The 22,775-nt window shown below is 40.5% G+C and overlaps 1 protein-coding gene across 4 annotated transcripts in view; it reads right to left on the reverse strand.

The window, feature by feature from the left end:
* Window positions 1-20,245, reverse strand: part of Khdrbs1 (KH RNA binding domain containing, signal transduction associated 1) — a 40,446-nt gene extending 20,201 nt beyond the window's left edge. For 3 of the 4 annotated variants that reach the window (XR_006857135.2, XR_006857136.2, XM_046468887.2), the window contains exons 1-5: window positions 19,713-20,245; window positions 7,170-7,294; window positions 5,981-6,097; window positions 4,134-4,280; window positions 565-698 (exon numbers count right to left, since the gene is read on the reverse strand). Coding sequence is in view for 2 of the 4 variants with exons in the window: in XM_046468887.2 (XP_046324843.1) it covers window positions 565-698; window positions 4,134-4,280; window positions 5,981-6,097; window positions 7,170-7,294; window positions 19,713-20,094 (905 nt within the window). In the remaining 2 variants the exon portion in view is untranslated. The remainder of the gene's footprint in view (window positions 1-564; window positions 699-4,133; window positions 4,281-5,980; window positions 6,098-7,169; window positions 7,295-19,712) is intronic. The other variant, XM_046468888.2, reaches the window with a different exon arrangement.
* Window positions 20,246-22,775: the final 2,530 nt, after the last annotated feature.

Genomic DNA, 22,775 nt, shown 5'->3' on the forward strand with positions numbered 1-22,775 from the left:
AGATGGGCAAAGGACCCACACTGGAAGATTTCACCAGGTCCTATAATGTATTAGTGCACCTTGGGCAGGTACGAACAGCCCATGTACCATTTTTCCCCCACTGACTGGGTCTCATTATGTGGCCCAGACTGACCTTGACTTCGCATTCCTCCTGCCTTACCCTCCCCCGTAGCTGGGAGCATTCACCACCAGGCCAGTCTAGGTCTCCACAGTTTAAACATTCCATAAGTGTCAGTCACAGGAGGTAAAATTCTGAAGTTAGATCATTAAAAATGCTAGGGCTGTTCAAAATTTAAAACTCAAAAGTTTCAACAGGACTGCAGCATTTGACTATGGTCAAAGCACTTGAGATATAAAATTACATTTTTTTAATTGGTGCATTATAATTATATATAATAGTGGAATTTATTATGCCATATTCAAACATGCACATAATTTGATCTAAAATTCCATTCTTGATGGAACAAATTCTGAGATCCCTCCTAAATTAGAGATAAGAGCACCAATAAGACAGAGATGGTGCTAACAGTCAATTTGCATCCCATTTCTAGCTATCTATTTTACCTGGGAACAGGTGGAGGGGGAGGTGCAGCTCCCCGGCCTCTCACTGGCACCCCACGTCCACGAGAGGGCTCAGGTACTCCATTCAAGTAGGACAGCTCTAGAAATTGCTCCTGGCAGATATCATCCATCATATCCTGGGAAATAAAGATCACAAGGAATACTGTACAATATCTCCACCTTCTACTGAAAAGTCATCTGGCCCACATAAACCTTGGATGCTAAGAACAACTCTGAAAGCCTAGGTGAAGTCTCAGGTCATTCATTCTCTGAGGTCAAATGATGCCCTACCTGTCACTTCTTTGAGGAAAGTCTTGATGGCAGACCCCTCATTATTCAGATGGAGCTCTTCAGGATGTGGTCCCTGCCTAGCTCTCCAGATTACTTCCATCCTCTCTCCATACACAACCTCCTCTCAAGCTATGCTGAACAATTTGTAGTTCAGAGCCTGGCACACTCTCACACATCCATTCTCTGCAAATAGTTTCCTTTTCCTGGAATAATAAAAGCCACTACCATTAACAGAACTCTATAAACTGGGACTATTACAACCATTATATAGATTTTTCAGTTTAATCTTCAAATTGACCCCAGGCAGATCTCCCTATATTACAGTTGGGAAAAGATTCAGGGATTATGAATCAGCCTAAAGACACAAAGCTAGTAAGTGACAGATTCAAGATGTGAATTTAGAATTACCTACCTCCAAAACCTAGGCTTTGAATTAATAGGCTCTACTGCATTTCTTTTACTTTTCTTTTTAATTTTTTCTGGTCTACCAAAGGAACCCTAACTAACCCTTAGCAAGACTTAATGTAAAACGGTATCCCTTTGGAAAAACTCTGTTGATGCTATCCCCACACATTCTCTTTTCCCAAAGCACCATGCAGTTCTCTCTATTCAAGCACTTCTCATCATTTTAGAATGGTCTTTCTTTCTCATAAATTATCAGCTCAAGAGCCATTTTTGTAATTTCATACCCAAACACAGTAAATACACCAAGAGTTCCCAATCTAGTGCCTTTCCTACTGTACCACGAAGGCTTCCTGGTACAGTTAGTGGTTCTAAGGGGAAAATGGAGGGCTCTAGTTACAGATGCAAAAACAGGCTCACTTTTTCTTCTTCACAAGACGGAAGAACTTAATCAAATGTTATTTGCAAATTTTTTCACACATTTCCTGTTTTGAGAATCATTCAGTCTTAATACTTCAAGCATATATATATTCAGGTGGATACAGTTAAGAACAGAAGATGCTAGTCATTAGAGAGATGTCCCCTTCAACTCTTCATTTCCCCTTTTCTTACACATCACTGCTGCCTGAGACTCACATTCAAGCACCAATGCCAATTCTCGCTCAGACTCGTCTAACTGCCAGATCAACACGGAGGAAGCCAGATCTACTCAGCAGGCATCTTTTCTCAAAACTTCATTTACATGCAAGCCTTGTAAACCTATTCCATCAGAGAAATAGGTTGGAGAGTAACAATAAAGAGGAGAGGGACATTCCTTCTGCAGTCCTTCAGAAAGCAGGTAGTCAGAAGATTTCAAATAAAACTCTTCAAAAAGTAAAAAGTGAAGTCTGGCATGGTCATATACACCTGTAGTTCTAGCTACTCAGGAGGCAGAGGCAGAAAAATCACAGACTCAAGGGTAGACTGGGCAACTTAGGGAAACTTTGTCTCAAAACAAAAATTAATAAGGCTGTATTCATATAGCTCAGTGGCCCTAGGTCAATCCCCAGAACCAAAAATTAAAAGGAAGTGAAAAAGGACTGGGGATATTAGCTCAGTGACAGAACCTTTGCCTAGCATATACATGACCCTGGGGTTCAATTTTCAGAACTGCAAAAAATAAAAATAAATTTTTAAAAATTCAAGAAAAAATTAACCAGCCATGAGTTTTCCTAATGAAGATACGGTACTTTAAGCTGGGCATGGTGGTGCACGCCTATAATCAGGAGGTCGAGGCAGGAGGATCCTGGTTTTAAAGCCAGCCTCAGCAATAGCAAAGTGCTAAGCAACTTGGTGAGAACCTGTCTCCATAAATAAAATACAAAACGGGGCTGAGGATGTGGCAGTGGTTGAGTGCCCCTGAGTTCAATCCCCAATACCACCCTCTGCCAAAAAAGATAAGGTACTTGAAAATAAAGCAGCCAATGAGATGTCTGAGACAGTATTAGTACTCTTGTGGGTTCAGCTTTCAAGTACACACTTGCCTATCAACTTTTGCTCTACCGATTCTCATACCTTTTGATACTACACTTAACTCCTTCATTCAAGAAATTTAAGGACTATACTTCACCTCTTCTTAAGTTTTAGTGATGAAAACATTACTCAACTTTAGTTAATAGTATTCTAAATCTATCCCAAGGTTTCAGATCCATCCTTTTTTTTTTATTCCCACATTTTTTTTTTACTGGTGCACAATGGATATCTGTTACATATTCATACATGCACACAATATAACAATATAATTTGGCCCAACACTTCCCTTCCTCCTCCTATTCCTGCTCACCTTCCTCTATTTATTTCCCCTTTTTCCTGAGATTCTCACCAGATTAAGCCTTGATATTAAATATTCAACAGTAGTATGTTAATGCTGACAACCACCAGGCCTTGCTAAGAGACAAAAATGGTACCATTCTCTCTTGATAGTAATAAAGGCTAAGCATCACTAATCTGAAATGCCCCCAAATCCAGAACCTTTTGGGTCATAACATGATGCCAAAAGTAGGAAATTCCACACCTGAGTCCATATGATGGATCATAGTCAAAACAAAGATAAACTAAAAACACTATAAAAGTATCTTCAGGCTATATATGGCACATATGAAACAAAAGTAAATTTTTTGTTTAGACTAGGGTCCCATCCCCCAAGATACCTCATTATGTAAATGCAAATATGCCAATCCAAAAAAATCCCAAATACAGAACACTTATGGTTGTCAGAATTCTAGATAAGCAACACTCAGCTATAATCTGACAAGGTGGTAATAAGTAAGAAAAGATACTCTGGCCTGTCACAAGACTTCCTAGGCCTCAGTTATATCCTTAAAGAAAGGAGCTGTCTTTAATATTATAAACAGTTAACCAACAGATGCCTCTTCAAATCACTCGACTTGAGTGACACCTCCAGAAGAGGAACCTGAGTGTAACAGGTCAGAATTTAATCCAATAATAATGGATGGTATAAGTTTCTTGCTGTCACCTCTAGATTTCAATAGAGTCTGAAAAGTCTACAGCATAAACCCTTCAAGTGCAGGGACCTACCTTAATCATTTTCCTAACACTTTCAAAATACCAAGCTTAATGAAGACTGTTAAATATTTGTTCATCAGATCTCAGAATGGATACTCATGGACTCAAGATATTGACAACAGATACTAGTATACAATGAAAACCACATCAAACACAGGTGCTTTTGGTAATGGACCATCAGAAAAATAAACATAAATGCAGAATTTAGTAGCATCAGCTTAGGCAGAGACCTTGGTTAATAACCCCTTCCTTCACAAAAGCATATAATTCTACTTTTCCCTTGCTCAGAAGATAAAGGATATGTGTTTCCTTACTGGTACTAAAAACTTCTTCACTTCTTCCATGGCATGGGCCATGAGAGCATAAGCCTCACATGGGGGTCCAAAGACTTCAATGAAGACATGCAGATCCATATTTAAGTGGGCATACTTTGGGTCTCCGCCTTTGCGAAGCTCTTCTTCCTATGGAAAAATGCAGAGACATTATATTACATGGACTAAAGAGAAAACTTTTACCTCTAGGCCAAAGGGATAGCAAGATATAACCTGAATATTTTGTGAAAAACAATAAGCTTTAAGAAGAAAGTTAAAAGAAAAAAAAAAGTTCTGGAGAGGGCTGGGGATGTGGCTCAAGTGGTAGCACGCTTGCCTGACATGCGTGTGGCCCGGGTTCGATCCTCAGCACCACATACAAAGATGCTGTGTCTGCTGAAGACTAAAAAATAAACATTAAAATTCTCTCTCTCTCTAAAAAAAAAAAAAAAAAGTTCTGGAGAATAGTTAATTTACACAATATACTGAACTTATACTTGGTTAACTATTCTCTTAAATCACTGGGGTATTCACTGGTGCTCTTATTAGAAGGCACAAAATAAAAAAACTTAATTCTAGTCTCTTTTCAGCTAACAGCTTGTTGTTAAACATTTGCAAGTACGTATGGGGTGTGTGTGTGTATTTATGGCCCAAGCATTTGTTTTTAAGTCCCAGGTAGAGAGCTCTTAACCACCACTAGCTATGCTTATCTGCTTATACGGTATGGGGGATTCCAAAGAAGGAAAGAAGTCAAGATCAAGAAAAACTCAAATTAAGTCTCACAGGTAAACATACTTCAGCCTCAGTAGAGGGCCTGAACAAACAACATTTGTCAATTAAGAAAAAGGAGGCCTGGTGGCTGAGGCTGTAGCTCTGTGGCAGAGAACTTGCCTAGCATGTGTGAGACAGTGGGATCGATCCTTAGCACCACATAAAAATGAAACAAATAAAATAAAGGCATGCTATCCATCTACAACTAAAAAAAAAGAAAAAGAAAAAAGAAAAGAAATAGGAGGCCTGAAAGAGTTTAGACTAGCACAGGTACATCTCATCTAAAAAAGCTGACCTAGAAGGCTAAGACTATTCTGTTGTGGTGGGAAGTTTCTTGGTCCTTAAAACAGTACACAGTGAGCCAGGCACAGTGGCGCACACCTATGATCCCCAGCAGCTTGGCAGGCTGAGGCAGGAGGATCACAAGTTCAATGCCATCCTCGGCAACTTGGCGAGATCCTATCTCAAAATAAAAATAAGAGCTGAGGATGTGGCTCACTGGTTAAGCACCCCTGCTTAACCTAGCAAAAAATGAAATAAACAGTAAACAGTATACAGTGTATGGGCTATGGCATGGAAAAGAAGTAAGTATCGGGTAGGTTTTGTTGTCAGAATTACTCATGGTTCCTTTTGATTACATAAAAAACTTTTAGCAGTCCCACATTCCAGCTGGCTAAACAACAGACCATCTAATCCTCAAACTCACAACACTGCTGTTCTACTTTTTCATGTTACCAGAAAGGAGATATGTTACATGTTGTTCACATTTTGATGTGGGTAAGTTTTAGTAAACCCAGCTAACATTTCAAGTTTTCACAGTTAAATATAAACACCAAAGATAATATTGCTATTTGGACAGCCAAAATTCTAAAAGAAAACAATCATAAGGCACATCAAGGCTCTTCCAGGGTTGCCAAGCAAGTAAATTAACTTGGTCTATAATCTCTTGTATCCAGTGAAAGCTTAAGAAGTCCTATTGTATAGGTATACAACACTTGTACCGTAAGTCATCCAAACTGGATGCCAGGGCAACTAGAAGGCATTAGGGTGTTATCTTCGCCTCACAAATATGAGCTTACCTTGGCTTTGTCTCTCATTGAGCCCTTTCCCAATACAGAGATCTTTGCACCAGTTTCTTCCTGCAGTCTTTTGATTGTATTCCCTTGTGGTCCAAGAATCTTCCCCACAAAATTGAACTGACAAGAAAATTAAAAAAAAAAAAAAAAACAGATTTCTGAAAACACATGGCTCCTATAAAACATTTTCACATATACTATCTAATTTGATCTTCAACAACCACGTAAAATAGGTATTACCATTCATGTTTTACTGAAGGATATAGAGGCTATACTATGATTAGGTTAAAGTTATACATCTAAAAAGTTGGCAGTTCACAGATCTGAATTTCAGTTTCATGATATAGTCTGGTGTTTTTTCCCCTAACACAATGCATCCCTTAGTATTTTTTTTTTTAATATAAATAAGCATTTTAACATAAACAGAACATACATATAGCATCCTTTGATAGCACGTTTGGTAAAATAAGAAGAAAGCATTTCCTTAAAAGGTAAACTTTGAGTAAGAAATAATTAAATTCATCTAGTCAAGAATTTGTGTTTTATTTTAAGATTCCAAGTCATCCCAGCAGCTCAGGAGGCTGAGACAGGAGGATCGTGAGTTCAAAGCCAGGCTCAGCAAAAGCAATGCACTAAGCAACTCAGTGAGACCCTGACTGTAAATAAAATACACAATAGGGCTGGGGATGTGGCTCTGTGGTTGAGTGCCTCTAAATTCAATCCCTGGTACCCCCGCCAAAAAAAATTACAAGTCAATCATTTGACAGAGAGCAACTCTTCAGACTTCAAGGGATTTTGATTGTTCAGAGAAAAGAAGGAAAACAAAAAACAAACAGATGAAAAATTCTTTTTGATAATAAAAAGATGGGGCTGGGGTTGTAGCTCAGTGGTTGAGCACTTCACATGTGTGAGGCACTGGGTTCGATCCTCAGCAACACATAAAAATAAATAAATAAATAGATAGATATTGTTGTGTCCATCTACAACTAAAAAAAATATTTTTAAAAAAGATGACTATATTTTCTTTTTGACTATAGCTATGTTATTCATTATGGACTTTCAACTCCCCAAAACAGGTACTCAAGCATGGAAGAGAACCTTCACAGGCTTAGATCCCATGCAGTACAATCCCTGCCAATGACTCCCCTGCTTATAATGTTAATTCAGAGAAAAGAGGCACTTTTTGCCTTACCTTTGGGTACTGCTTGACAGGTATCAGCACCCGCTCTTTCAGCTTCATGTTCTTATGAGAAAATAAGTCCAAATAATTCTCCTCATCGTCCTTTTTTGAATCCCCTTTTTGAATCTTCTCAATTTCTGAGTAGGAAAAACAGAATTTATTTCTGCTCTAGTAAATAAAGGCAATTTTCCAAGACTGCTTAAAGCAATAACATCGAGTACACTGTGTAATAAGACCAAAGTGTTCAAATGAATGCACTAATTTTAGATAGACTGGCTGAAAGCACCAATGCTATATGAATTTGACTAGGGAACCATGAGTCCGATTTTAATAAAAGCAGTTTGCTCTTCCAACCTCACCTGAAGACTTTACATCATCCAAATATTTCTTGACATAAGAGTAAATAGATTTAACAAAGCTAATGGGGGTGAGATGAAGGAAAGCAAGATAAAGGAATTTTTTAAAAATTTAAATCTTTATCACAAAAAATTACAGAGTCAAACCTTCATGAAGAAGCAAAAAAAAAAAAAAATCAATAACTTATGTAATGGACAGTTTCATTAAAATTCCATTGTAGCAGTAGTGCTTTTAGATACTAGTCCTTAAGAGTTTGAAAGATCTAGTGGGGCAAGGTGGCACATGCCTATTATCCCAGCATCTCGGGAGGCTGGGGAAGGAGGATCTTAAGTTTGAAGCCAGCCTTTGCAATTTACCAAGACAGTATCTCAAAATAAAAAGGACCAGGGACTGAGGTTGTACCTCAGCGGTAGAGCATTTGCCTAGCACATGCGAGGCATTGGGTTCTATCCTCAGCACCAAATAAAAATAAATAATAAAATAAAGATATCATGTCCATCTACAACTAAAGAAATTAATAATAAAATGGACTGGGGATGTAGCTCAGTGGTAAAAAGTCCCTGGGTTTAATCCCCAGTACAAAAAAAAAAAAGGAAAGAAAGTGTGCTAGCTTAGCATGTATGAGGGCCATGAGTTCAATTCCCAGTACTGGGGAACAAACAAACAACAACACACACAAAAAAAACCCCAAAAGATAGAAAAAAATGAATGAATTGAAAGATCTGGTTCTTACCCTGCCACTCATTAGCTGTGTGAAATTAGACCAGTTATTTCACTGCTCTGAATGTTGGTCTCATTTGTAAAATACACAATATGTACTTTATGAGGTTGCTATAAAGACATAACGAGGGGCTGGGGTTGTGGCTCAGTGGTAGAATGCTCGCCTAGCATGTGCAAGGCGCTAGGTTCAATCCTCCATGCCACATAAAAACAAATAAAGATATTAAAAAAAGACAAAAATGAAATAACACATATACATCCAATTAAAGTCCACTCTTGACGGGTGTGGTGGCACATGCCTGTAATCCCAGTGACTTGGGAAGCTGAGACTGGAAGATCTCAAGTTTAAGGTCAGCCTCAGTAACTTGGTAAAACACTGTCTCTAAATTGCGGGGGGGGGGGGGGGGGGGGGGGGGGACACGACTAGGGATGTAGCACCACTGGGTTCAATCTCCAGTACCAAAAGAAGAAGGGGAAAAAAATAGTCCATTGCTTAGAAAATGCTTAATACATGCCCCTGTTATCTAATTTAAATCCAATCATTGTCCTTGAACAAGAAAATGTATCAAAGTAGTTTGTTTTGGTTTTGGCAATATTGGGATGGAACACAGGGATATCAAACCACTGAGCTACCATCCCCAACCCTTTTATTTTTGGACAGAGTCTCACTAAATTGCCCAGGCTGCCTCAAACTCCTAGGCTCAAGTAATCCTCCTACTTCAGCCTCCCAAGTAGCTGTTAGTGCAGGCATACTCCACCAAGCCCAATGGGCAGAACTATAAATGCCAGGGCTTTACACACTTCTGTTTCATGCTTAGAACAGAAAACAAATTTGACCTTACAATTAACAAGACTACATGTTCCATTTAACACCCTGTTTGTTTAGTGTTTTACTGGTGCTAGATCCTGCCCTCCACCCCTTCCCATCTACTTCTAATATTAACTTTTTGGTTAGTTTTGAGCCCACCAAACTGACCACACCTTTTCTTGAGTTTGCTCACTAGAAAACTAGGTGCTTAATCCTCAAAGTCCTAGAGGAAAAAAGGTGTCACAATTCTGACTTGCAAAAAAAAAAACACTGAGAAGCCTGTAAGAATGTGAAACAAGGTTGGAGTTGTGGCTCAGATGTAGAGCGTTTGCCTGGCATGTGTGAGGCACTGGGTTCAATTTTCAGCACCACATATAAATAAAATAAAGGTCCACCGACAACTGAAATATGTGTGTGTGTGTGTGTGTGTGTGTATATACTTTTTTCTTTAAATGTGAAACAAATTACATCCTTTGTTTTATCTATTATCTTCCCTGTTTCCTAACTACCACCATGCAGTTATAGGGTATATAGGCACCAGAAAAATCATTAAAACCAAGGCTTTCTATAACTTCAAACCTCATACTTTTCCTGTTGCCTCTTAATGGGGGCAGGTGAGGGCACTTTATATAAACAAGGAAGAGTTAGTTCAGTTCTAGGGATAGAACCCAAGTGGTGCCCTAACCCTAACCCTAACCCTTGCTTGAGTACATCCCCAGGCAACTTTTTTTTTTTAACTGTTTGAGATGGTCCTCACTAAATTGCCAAGGCCTCAAACTTGGCAGTGATCCTCCTGACTCAGCCTCCCAAGTCACTGGGATTACAGGTATGTGCCACCACATAGCCAACTTAATAAAAGTTTAGGGAGCACAATTTATACCCTCAGACAGTGTCACGAAGCCTAAAGGCAATGAAAGGGCTTTATGGGTGCCTCAGATGTTCAGATGCCTGATGATCTTTTTCTTTTTCTTATGGTGCTAGGGTTAGAACCCAGGGTCTTGCCTTGTGCATGTGAGGCAATTACTCTATCAACTGAGCTATATCCCCAGCCCTGTTTCTCTCCTTTTGTTTTCAACTCTATATTTCTCTTTGGCCTTACTTTTCTGGGAAAGGAAGAGCAGCCTATAATGGGAAGCAAGCCAAAAAATAAAAACAAACAAACAAACAAAAAACTTCCTAAAAATGTCTTACCCTCAGGCAAAAGTACTTTCTACACAACACTTCTTTTTTTTTCTTTTAATGTTTTTTTTTTTAGTTGTCAATGAACCTTTATTTATTTATATGTGGTGCTGAGAATTGAACCCAAGGGCCTCACACATGCTAGGCAAGTGCTCTACCACTAAAGCCACAATCTCAGCCCTCTACACGTTTCTGAAACAGACTCCTTTAAATGATCTTTGCCAGGGACTCTGGAGACCTTGGATGTCCCAAGAGTCAAAGAATGAAAAGCTGAGGTATAAACAACAGATAGGTGACCCCATTTATTTCCTAGCCAGGCACCTTGAAATTAATTATATCTAGTGTCTTCACATGGCAAGAGTTTTCGATTTGTTATCTTGCTTTGTCTTTATAACCAGTATCATCCCTACTTAACAAGTAAAGAAACCCAGGCTCAGAAAAGTTATATAACTTGTGCAAGATTATAAAACCAATTAGTGACAAGGCAGACACTTAAACCAAGTCACTTTTTACACCAATCAGAATAAATTCACCTCATCTCATGGCATTTCTTTTACTATAACTTGATGTTTCTTTTCTCACTACCCCACAGGTCTTAAGCTCCCAAGTTTAGGGCTGTTTATAATATACCTCAAAGAAAGAACATGTTTTTTGTTTTGGGTTTTTTTATGCATGTGTGGGGGATGAAACCCAAGGTGCTTAACCACTCAGCCATATCCCCAGCCCTTTTTATTTTGAGTCAGGGTCTGGCTAAGTTGCTTGCCTTGCTAAATCGCTGAGGCTGACCTCAAACTTGCAATCTTCCCACTTCAGCCTCTAGCATCACTGGGATTATAGGCATACACCGCCCGCCGCCCACCCCGGGCAGAATATGAGTTTTGAATCAAGAGAGAACTGGGCTTGAGTCCTGCCTCTGCTACATGCTTGGTATGTGGCCTTTTATTTTATTTTGGTAGCAGGGATTGAACTCAGGGGCACTTAAACACTGAGCCACATCCCCAGCATGTTTTATATTATACTTAAGAGACAGGGTCTCATTGAGTTGCTAAGGCCGGCTTTGAACTTACAATCCTCCTATCTCATCAGCCTCCTCAGCCACTGGACTACAGGTGTATGCCACCATGCCCAGCATGACCTTACTTTTAAAAAGGAGAATGATGATATGCACATGTAGAAATATGGCATAATAAATCCCACTATTATGTACAATTATAATGTACCAAAACAAAATAAAATAAAGGATAATAGTTTTAAAAAGTAACAATGCACACAAAAATGTTAACACTAGGGGCTGAGGGTGTAGCTCAATGATAGACCACCTTGCCTAGCATGCACAATACCCTGGATTCTGTTCCCAGACTACATACAAAAGTTACTAGAAAAAGTATGAAAAAAAGTATATACAAACTTTATCAACTGGACTGGTTTACCTAAAAACCAACTACCAGGTGTATTTCATTAACTCAGCATTTGATAAAGAACAAGACAATGGTCAAGATTTTCTGACCATAGCATCCAGAGATGTTTGCTTTGCTTTTTTTCCCCCAGTCCTGGGAACTTATCAGGAGTAATTTACCCATGAGCTATATCCCCAACCCTTTTTTTTTAGTTGAACGTCTTTGTTTTATTTATTTATTTATTTAGTGTGGTGCGGAGGATTGAACCCACTGCCTCATAGATGCAAGGCAAGAGCTGCACCACTGAGCCACAATCTCAGCCCCTCCCCAGCCCTTTTTGAGACGGGGTCTCGCTAAGTTTCCCAGGCTAGCCTCAAACTTGCCTTCCTCCTGCCTCAGCCTCTGTAGTCACTGGAATTACAGGTGTGCACCATCATGCCCAGCCAGAGACAGTGCTACTAGGAGGGCAAAATTCACCGCAAATCTGCTCCAAAAGGTAAGGGATCATGTTATTCTCTACACTCTCAATGCACATGGTTCATACTTCTAACCATACTTCCCTTTCTCTTGTTAACAATTTCTGGACCCCTTCAATCACAACCAGAATATCTGCAATTTTTAGTACAATGTCTGATATACAATAGGCAGCTATAAACATTTACTGAAAGAAATGTACCACTTAATATCCCAAACTTTCCTTAATGATTCATGACTTTATCATTCCCAAATTTATATTTCTCCTTTCTTTACTGTAGTACTATCTTTTGGAATCACAAATCCAATAATCCACCGTCTTTGGGGAGATGGAAAAAAAACAAAACAAAACAAAACAGCCTCCATTCTTTATCAAAATTACATATTGTTTCAAGAAAGAGCACTAGAGCAACAGGTTCTTAATCTTTTGGGGAGTCTTGGACCCTTCTGAGAATATGATGAAACTATACACTAGCTTCCAAGAAAAAGGTACAAAGTCACAGTATGCTATATGTAATACTGGCTAAGGGATAGAGAAAAGGTGGGTATTGGTATGTGCAAGGCATTGGGTTCGATTCTCAGAACCACATATAAATAAATGAATAAAATAAAGATCCATCAACGTCTTAAAAAAATAAAATTAAAAAAAAGCATGAATTTAGAGACCTTTTGTAGGGGCTCAATTCTCACATTCCAAGACAGTGGCATATTGACTAAGGTCTCCCAGATTCTTTCCTTAGGGCACAATTTATTAGAGTTTAGGGATTAGTCTTTTTAAGATTTTTTTTTTAAGTTTTTGAGATAATTGTAGATTTACATGCAAGTTTCAAGAAAACAACAGGTCCTGGCCAGGCACAGTGTGCAGGCCTACAATCCTTGAGGCTGAGGCATGAGGACTGTCAAGTTCAAAGCCAGCCTCAGCTACTCAGCAAGGGCCTTAGCAACTTAGTGAGACCTTGTCTCAAATTTTAAAATGGTGCTGGGGATGTGGTTCAGTGATTAAGTGTCCCTGGGTTAAATCCCCAGTACCAACAAAACAGAAACAGATCCTGTATACTCTTCACCAGTTTTCCCCATAATAACATTTTTCTTACCTATAGTATTGCACCCACAAAATTAATATTAATGAAATACTATTGGTTTTATTCAGATTTCACCAGTTTTGTTTTGGTACTGGGAATTTAACCACTGAGCCACATCTCAGCCCTTTTTTATATTTTATTTAGAAGCAGGGTCTCACTGAGTTGCTAAGTACGTTGCTAAATTGCTGAGGCTCACTTTGAACTTGTGATCCTCCTGCCTCAGCCTCCCAAACTGCTGGGATTACAAGCGTGCCCCCCCCACCAGATTTCACCAGTTTTACATGCCCTTATTTGCATGTTTAGTTCTATGTAATTTAATCAAATTCAAGATACAGAGAGCTGGGAATGTAGCTCAGCAGTAGAGCACTTGCCCATCACCACGTCAAAGGCCCTGGGTTCTATCCCCAGCACCTAAAAAAAAAAAAAAAAAACACGCACACACGCACCTTTCAACAACAAAAATACAAAGAACAGTTCTATCATAAAGATCACTCATACTACCCTTCTATGGCCAGTAACAACGTTCCCTCATGATTGGCAACCACTAATCTGTTTTCCATCTCTATTATTTTTTTTTCAACAATGTTATATTAATGGAATCATAAAGTACTTAAAACTTTTTTTTTGGTGGGGGGGATATTGGAAATTGAATCTAGGGGCACATAACCACTGAGCCACATCCCCAGCCCCTTTTTGTATTTTATTAGAGACAGGGTCTCACTGAGTTGCTTAGGGCCTCACTAAATTGCTGAGGCTGGCTTTGAACTCTAGAACCTCTTGCCTTGGCATCCTGAGCCGCTGAGATTACAGGCTTGTGCCACCATACCTGGCTGTACTTAAAACTTTTCAGATTAGTTTTTTTTCACTCAGCATAAGTTTCTCAAGAGCCATCCAACTGTTGCATTTATCAAAAGTTCATTTATTTGCATTGCCGAGTAGTACGCCATGGCGTAGATGTACCATGGTTTAATATTTCACCTACTGGAGGCATTTGTTTTGTTTCCAATTTTAATGATTTTGATTAAAGCTGCTATGAACATTCATGAACAAGCTTTGTGTGAACCTGAGTTTTAAATTCTTTAAGACTATATAACTGCTAAGTCTTATGGTAAACAAGATTAAAAAAAAAAAAAGAAAACTGCTTTATTACAGATAATAATGCTTCCCAATATTTTGTTTATCTTGATAGTATTTGTGTTCTTCAAAAATAGAATCGTGGGTTGAGGGCCACAGCTGACAGGGTACTTGTCCAGCATTGGCTAGGCTCTGTTTCAATATCCAGTACCACAAAACAAAAAGAGAAAGAAAAATAAAAACAGTACTGTATCACATGTAGTCTTATGGAGGCTTATTTTTTCACCTAACATTAAATTCCCAAGATTTCTCCATGTTGTTGCAAGTGGTTAGAGTTGATTCATTTTTACTGGTTACAAACATTTTATTTTGTAAATCACATTATTCAATGACTGGTCAAACAAATCACACCACTTTGTGAACAAGGAGCACAATTTTATAAATGAGGTATTCATGTGCAAATTTCTTTGATCACATTCCTAAGAATGGTGTTGCTGAGATATTAAGGAATTTCAATGTTCAGCTTTCAGATGAAATGTGGTTGAACCAATTCACATTTCCACCAGCAATGTATAAGAATTCCTAATTTTTCAGGTGCAAGTGGTGCACACCTGTAATCCAGGAACTCAAGACAGTGGTGCACTCTTGTAGTCCCAGGAACTCAGGAGGCTGAGACAATAAAACTGCAAAATGGATACCAGCCTGGGTAATTTAGCATGATCCTATCTCAAAAAATTATTTAAAGGACTGGGAGAATAGCGCAGTGATATAGTGTTCTTGGGTTCAAACCCTGGTATGGAAGAAGGAAAAAAAAAAAGAAAGAAATTCCTTCTAATTCACATCTTAACAAGCTATACTTCTTGTTTGACTTGATTTTGCTCAATGCACGTTTTCATTAATTTCCTGTCTCTTAAAACAAATTTACCCACTTGTCTTCATTTACTCTTTTAATTACTTTATATTCAATTTGTCAAGTTGGAAAAATCCAATTGGAATTAGTTTAGAAAATGCAAAACCAACAGATTAATTACAAAGTATTATTCTCATTATACTTTTAATTCCTCTCCACTCCAAGGATATGGCTTATTTCTCTTTTGATTCAGATCAAGATCTTCTGGTGACTTTATTTTTTTAATTTTTCTGCACTACTGGGGGTCAAATCCAGGGCTGCTACATCCTCAGCCCTTTTTAATTTTTATTTTGAGATAGGGTCTCACTAAATTGCTGAGGCTGGCATAAAATTCAAGATCCTCCTATACCAACCTCCCTAGTCACAAGCCTGCATCATCGTGCCCAGCAACTATTAAATCTATTATACTAACTTTTTTTTCTTTTTTGCAGTGCTGGGGATTGAACCCAGGGTCTTACGCATATTAGACAAGCACTCTACCACTACACTACATCCCCAGCCCTGCTTGCTTATATTTATCTTTATTTAACTGTGAAAAGTTTAAAAAAAAAAATTAAAAAGAGCAAGCAGACACATATAACAGCATTTTATGTTCATTATATAAACTAACACAAATAATAAAAAATAATTTTTAAGCCAGACACAGTGGCACACTTCTGCAATCCCAGTGATTCCAGAGGCTGAGGCAGGTCACAAATTCAAGGTCATTCTCAGCAATTTAGTTTAGTGAGACTGTTTCAAAAAAAAAAAAAACCGGGGGTGGGGGTAGGGATATATACCTGTAATGCCAGCAATTTAGGAGACTAAAGACAGTAGGATAGCAAATTTGAGGGCAGCCTCAGAAACTTGGCAAGGCCCTAAGCAACTTAGTGAGACTAAAAAGGACTGGGGATGTAGCTCCATGGTAAAGTTTCCTGGATTCAATCCCTAATACAAAAGAATTTTTTTTCTCCTTTCAGAAAACAAGTTGACTGAGTCCTTGTGTTTCTACAATTGCATTTTATTGTCATCACAGCTGAATATCAATTTGGTTAACAGAGAAGTCTATATTCAAAATCTAAATCCTTGAGAATTATATCAATATTTTTCCATCAAACAATGAAGGTGAATATTCATTCATAAAATAGCACGAGGCCATTCTGGACAACACTCAAGACACAGGGGGAGACAACAATGAATAAAAAGGCAACAAGAAAAACATCTCTGACCTGGTGGAGCCAAGAGTATAGCTATGAAGGAGGAATCAACAAATACATAATTATAGTATATAATACACCAAAAGGTAATATGTGCAAAATAAACAGGAGATAGGGCCAGCAAGATCTATATGGGGGTACAAAAAAGGTAGTTTGGGTCTCATGGCACCTTATGAGAAATGGGCAGGTTTCCCTGGAGGAATCCTAGTCTAAGTGCTAGCCTCTGCACCTTGGATTTCCTCCTTTTTCTGTATCTTGGCATCCTCATCTCCACTGGCCTGTTAGCCCTTTTTTTTTTTTTTTTTAATTTATTCTTTAGTTTTCGGCAGACACAACATCTTTATATGTGGTGCTGAGGATCCAACCCGGGCAGCACGCATGCCAGGCGAGCGCGCTACCGCTTGAGCCACATCCCCAGCCTTTTTTTTTTTTTTTTTGAGACAGGGTCTCACTAAGTTGTTTAGGGTCTTGCTAAATTGCTGAGGTTGGCCGCAAGCTTGCAATCCTCCTGAGTCAGCCTCCAGAGTTGCTGGGATTACAGGTGCACACCACTATGCCCAGCTAGGGCTTACTATTTAAGTACTGTACGTACTACAGTGGGGGAGGGAGAAGGGGTTGTTGCAGGGAAAGAGGTGTTAGGTGTGTAAATCCAGACACACTGATTTAAAATCCAGTACATAGCTTACTAATTTTGTTACTTTTCTTTTTTAGATGTTGATAGACCTTTATTTTATTCATTTATTTATATGCAGTGCTGGGAATCCAACCCAGTGTCTCAGACATGCTAGGCAAGGGTTCTACCACTGAGCCACAACCCCAGCCCTAATTTTGTTATTTTACGTAAATTACTAATCTCTGGGTGCCTTAGTTTCCTCCTCATCTGTAGAAATAATAAGAGAAAATTCTCATAGTTATCAGGAAGGTTAAACATTAAATGTAAAGTTCTTGGTCCTGTATCTAGCACAATGTTAGCTATATTTTTCTTACATATGTTCTTTCTTTTAATTTTTTTTTTTTAGTTGTAGATGGGACACAGTATCTTTATTGTTTATTTCTTTTTACATGGTGCTGAGGATTGAACCCAGTGCCTCACACATGCTAGGTTAAATGCTCTACCCCTGAGCCACAAACCTGATGTTCTCATCAGGGCTGAAATACTACTATTTGAGTCTTGGAGTCTCCTTTCCTCACAACTTGTGATAACTTCACTGCAATCCCTTTTTACATATCACTTAGAAATACCTTAAAAGTGAGGCCCAACAAATATCAAGATTTATCCAAGTTAGAGTTGTCACACATCCCAACAACTCTCTTGCTTCAGTGAGTCATATTACCTCAATTCTATTTCACAAATTAAAATTTCAGTTTGGTTTATAAAAAAACAACAACAACAAAAAAGCACTGAAATGAGCTGGGTTGTGGCCTAGTGATAGAGCACTTGCCAAGCATGTATGAGGCACTGGGTTGATTCTCAGCACCGCATATGAATAAAGTAAAGGTCCATCAACAATTAAAAATTTTTTAAAAAGAAAAGCACCAAAAGCTCAAGTTAAAACAAAGTTAAAGAGCATTCTCTGAGAGAGAAAGGTGAAAATCATAAATAATAATTAAGGATCCATAGTTTTTGAGGGTAAGCCTAAGAAACCATCTTTTAAAAGATTAACACCCCAGGCACTAGATGCGGTCAGAAAGACAAAGACATATCTGGTGTTTTCAGACTTTGTTTAGTCCCATGGATCTACAATTAGAAGAAAACGGTAGTGACAAAATTTTAATAAAATGATTATAGGTCAAAGGAAACTGTCACTGATTTTACATAACCATTTAATCTCTAAAACTCACCACCCCACTTTACTGAGACTCAGGAAATTTCCCAAGATCAAGTTAAAACTAGTAGAATCAATTTCCCTTAACTGGGAACTGTCAACAGCTTAAAGCTCTGAAGTTATTTTATTCTCATGCATTTAATCAAAACTCATTAAAGATTTGAGAAAATAAAAATAAGACCATCAAGTCAACCTTTACTACTTAGTCTGACATTCCAGAGTCTGCATGTGCACACTTTCAGATTCAAACACCCTGTTTACTATTAAATACTTAACAACCTTGCCCTCAAAGAGTCCGTCAGAAAAACACAACAGAACAGGAATGTTACAATTTGAATGTTACAGAACAGCCAATGTTGAAAATTAAGTAGCTTATCTAAAATGTTCTTGATCATGAGCTTTTATTACTATGATTAAAAGACCCTTTACCAATGTTGGGATAAAGAACAAAGGGAGGGAAATTGGAAATGATATTTTCATAATGAATCATTTTATCACATTATCAATCTTTCCAAACTCCAACTACTCAGTGTTGTAGGTTGTGGCTTTTTACTTGCTTAATAAAACTCAGGTATCATAAACATTTTCTAAAACAGTATTTTAACTAGAAGCAATGATCAAACAGGCAACTCGAGGGAGAAATCAGAGTGTCTGTAAGTAACTGGCAGTGCTGATCAGGAAAGGAGAGCTAGACTACGGAGAACAAAGGCTACCATTCCTAATGTATTTCACTACTGAAGCACAAACTAAAAACTAAACAAAAAGAACAAGCCTTTCAGGTTCAAGCATCGTACAACTTCTCTCAATTTTTATCCATCTCATTGGGGAACGTCAAGTAAACCATCCTGGAGTCCCTTGCCTATCTTCTCATTTCACTCTCTCTAGGGTTATTTCCCCACTTGAAGATAGAAAACACATGTTGTAAAATAAAGGCGAGAAACCTTCAGGGTCTGCAGCAATTTCTCATTTGATTGGCCCAAGTCAGAAATCGGATTCGGGAAGCCTCAAGCTCCGATTCCCACAAGTCGCTTCTGCCTCTGAGCAACTTCAACTCCAATTACCGCTAAGTCCAGCCAAGCCTCAGTGACCGCGGCGCGCTGGACAGGGCATTCCACTGCAGCTCGACCCTCGCTCCCATAATCCCTCCCCGCTCGGGCTGTCTTCACCTCCTACACCGCGGTGGAGGCCTCCCGGGCCACCCCGCGATCACCTACGCTCTGGGGAGAGCGTAGAGATGAGGGTACGTTCTGGAAGGCTCTGAGCACTTGGGGAGCCGGGCAGCTGCATGAGGGAGGAGGGGGCAGGGTCCGGGAGGGGGCGGGAGTCGGCGCCATCCATCAAACGCTCCGCGCTAGGAGATCTCGGAGTTGTAGCCGGGCCTCCACCGCAGCCCAGGAATCCTCCCTCGCACCCTGGGCCGGGTGGGTATGTGGGGTCCAAGCTCCCGAAGAGAAGTGATGAATCGCTGCCCGGATCCCCAGGGGACGTGAGGCAAGAGGAACAAAGCCGCGGCCACCCGGAGGCCCGCTTACCTGCCGTCAGAAGCTGCATGGCATGAGTGAAGGACGGGTCGAGCGAGTCCTTCTCAGCCATGAGTTCGGGCAGGTACTTGTTCTCTGGCTCCATCTTGACCGAGGCCGTGGCTGACGGGGGTAGCAGTGGGGTCGGCGCCGGCCCGCCCACTGTCGCGTCGGGACCTGTGGCCGAGGGAGGCAGCAGCGGTGGCGGCTGCGTGGCTGGCGAGGCCCGGGCGCCCCCTCGGGGCCCCCCTCCGCCTCCCCGGGACCGGTGAGGCAGCGGAGGCTGCCGAGACGGCGTCTGACGCACCGAGGGGTGGGCACCTGAGGGGTCCATAGAGCCGCTGCGGCCCGAGGACCGGGTCATGCGCGCGGCAGGATCGTCCCGGCGCTGCATCGGGGAGGATGTGCGAACGAGAGAGCGAGCAAGGAAGCGACGCGGCAGAGACCCGAGCGGCGGTTAGCAGGGGTGGAAGAGCAGGGGCGACAGCGACCGAAGCCGACCCGAGCGACCCAGCGAGAGAGCACCGGAAATGAGGCGGCGCGCGTGCGCAGCCGGCCACCGGCACCGCCCTTGGGTTTCTCCGCGAAGAACAAAGTCCCCAGTCGGGCCACGGCGCCTGCGCACCGCCACGGCGCCCAAAGACGTCCCCTCCCTGTTCCTCTTTTCCCTCTGAGCCCGCCGGGCCGGATCTTGGGGCGCGTGCGCGGGCGACGGCAGGTTTCGTTCGTTTTTTTCTTTTCCACGTGACTCGGCGCTAGCGGGACACGTGTCTCCTCCCCTTCTGGCTGGGTGCGCGGAGGGGGCGGAGGATGTGGAATGTCTTTGTCTGCGCGCGGGCCCGCGGAATGTGGGGCGGGAGACCTGTTACTCGCGGGCCACGCCTCCTCCAACGGCTGAGCCGCTGGGGACCCTGGGGGCAGACTGCAGGACCGAATGGGAGTCGGGGTGGAGTGGGGGAACCGGCACCGAAGCGAGGGAAGGAGAAAGTGACGCGGGGGTGGTGAGAAGGGGAAAGAGAGAGAACTGAGGCGGGAAGTGGCGAAGTGGGAAGAGACAGGGACCTGCGCAGGCAAAAGGGGAAGACTATGGGAGCTTCTGACGCAGGGATGAGTGGTAGGGATGGAGAAGGGAATGCTGGAGTGAGAAATCGGAGGCTGCCTCAGTGGGAAGACTTAAGGCCACTTATTGCAGGGCTTCAACGAAGAGGGAAGTTTACATGAGCGATGAGAACCCAAGAAGTCGTGTCCCAAGGCTTCCAGTATGTTAGGTTTTAAAACGTTAGGCATTGTTGGTCAGAGAAATCTTATTAGAGAAGTTTTTTAGTAGATCATCTAACATATTCTGTTGCTTTCTGCTGACTTAGTGTTTCTCCTCCGAAAAGGTGGATTCAAGGCCAGGTCCTTCAGGATAGCTGCATCATTAGGATGGCTCCTTCTACCACTGATGTGAACGTTAGTCTTCTGCCTCAGTTGGCCTTTCACAAACCATTCCAAATTTGCTGGAAGAGAGAGCTTTAACACTGCCCAAAAGGCCAAGATGCATAGTTTCCCAAGGTATTCTCACCCTGGGGTACTGTATGCAAGTGGAGCCTGGGTCTCTACCACCACCACCACCACCACCCGCCAAAAAATTCGGGGCCTTCCCCAACTTTCCCTTCCCTTCACAGAATTTTGTTTTCCCCAAACTAGTCACTTTATCCCTTCTCCTTTTGTATCTGATGAACCAACACGGATCCAATGAACCCACCCTTTTCAGGAATTCTGGAACCTGGAAATTGTGGACATTTGGATCTGAAACTTAGACCCCTTCAACTAGGGAACATTAAGGCCTGGCTATGATCTTCTTTGGGGTAGGGGGAAAAAATCAACAAATTACCCAAAGAAATAACAAAACAAATATCTGTATATATTATATATGTATAGTATATTATTTATATTATTACATAGTGTATATTGTGTTGTATGTAAATATTGTGTATGTTTTATGTTAAAAATTTCCTGATGTCGTGTTTGCTTTTGAGGTCCTTTAAGTGACCCTTGTCTCCAAGTCGTGGGGACTTACCCCTATAATCCAGGCTACTCAGGAGGTTGAGGCAGAAAGATCCCAATTGTGAGACCAACTTCATCAACTTAGACCATGTCTCTAAATTTAAAAAGGACTGGGAATGTAGCTCAGTGAGAAAACAGCCCTGGGTTCAATCCTCAGTACACAAACACAGCATACTCAGTGACCCTTGTCCTTAGGTAGTTTGAGGTCAAGTAGGAAAAATATGTTATTTCTGTGGCAATATATATATATATATATATATATATATATATTTTTTTTTTTTTTTTGGTGCTGGGGACCAAACCCAGGACCTTGTGCATGCAAGGCAAGCATTTTACCAACTGAGCTATATCCCCAGCCCACAACAATTTTTTTTAATATTTATTTTTTAGGTATAGATGGACATAACACAATGCCTTTATTTTTATGTGGTACTGAGGATCTAACCTGGATCCCATCCATGCTAGGCGAGCATTCTACCACTGAGCCACAATCCCAGCCCCCCACAACATTTTAATATAACCAAAATATAGGGTACCATCAGATTTCTAGAAATTTCATACAATTTGGGGATCACTTATATCAATAATATACCCATAAATATGTTAAAGGTCTAACATCATTTCTTATTTCCTTCCCATATTGTTTATCATATAAAATAAGCCTAATTTGTTTTCCTTTTACAAGGTGAGAGACCCAACTTTTGAGGTTTTCCAGGGGCTCAACTGGAAAATCCTAGAAGTTAATTTAAGGTCAAGCAAGCCCCCTTGGCACATACCTACAATCCCAGCTACTATTGAGACTGGGCAGGAAGGTCGCCAGCCTAGGCAAATAGGGAGACCCTATTTTAAAAATAAAAATTTTTAAAAAGGACTGGAAATGTAGTTCAGTGGTAGATCACCCCTAGGTTCAATCTGTGGTACCAAAACAAACAACAACAACAAAAATAGTTCTTTGACTATGAAAAGACTCAAGTAATCAAAGACATAATTTTTAAAAAAAAGGCACAAAGTCCAAGAAATTATCTT

The sequence above is a fragment of the Marmota monax genome, unplaced genomic scaffold (genome assembly GCF_021218885.2).
Source record: "Marmota monax isolate L192 unplaced genomic scaffold, Marmota_monax_Labrador192_F-V1.1 WCK01_AAM20220418_F8-fsc00008, whole genome shotgun sequence".
In the NCBI taxonomy this organism is placed as follows: domain Eukaryota; kingdom Metazoa; phylum Chordata; class Mammalia; order Rodentia; family Sciuridae; genus Marmota; species Marmota monax.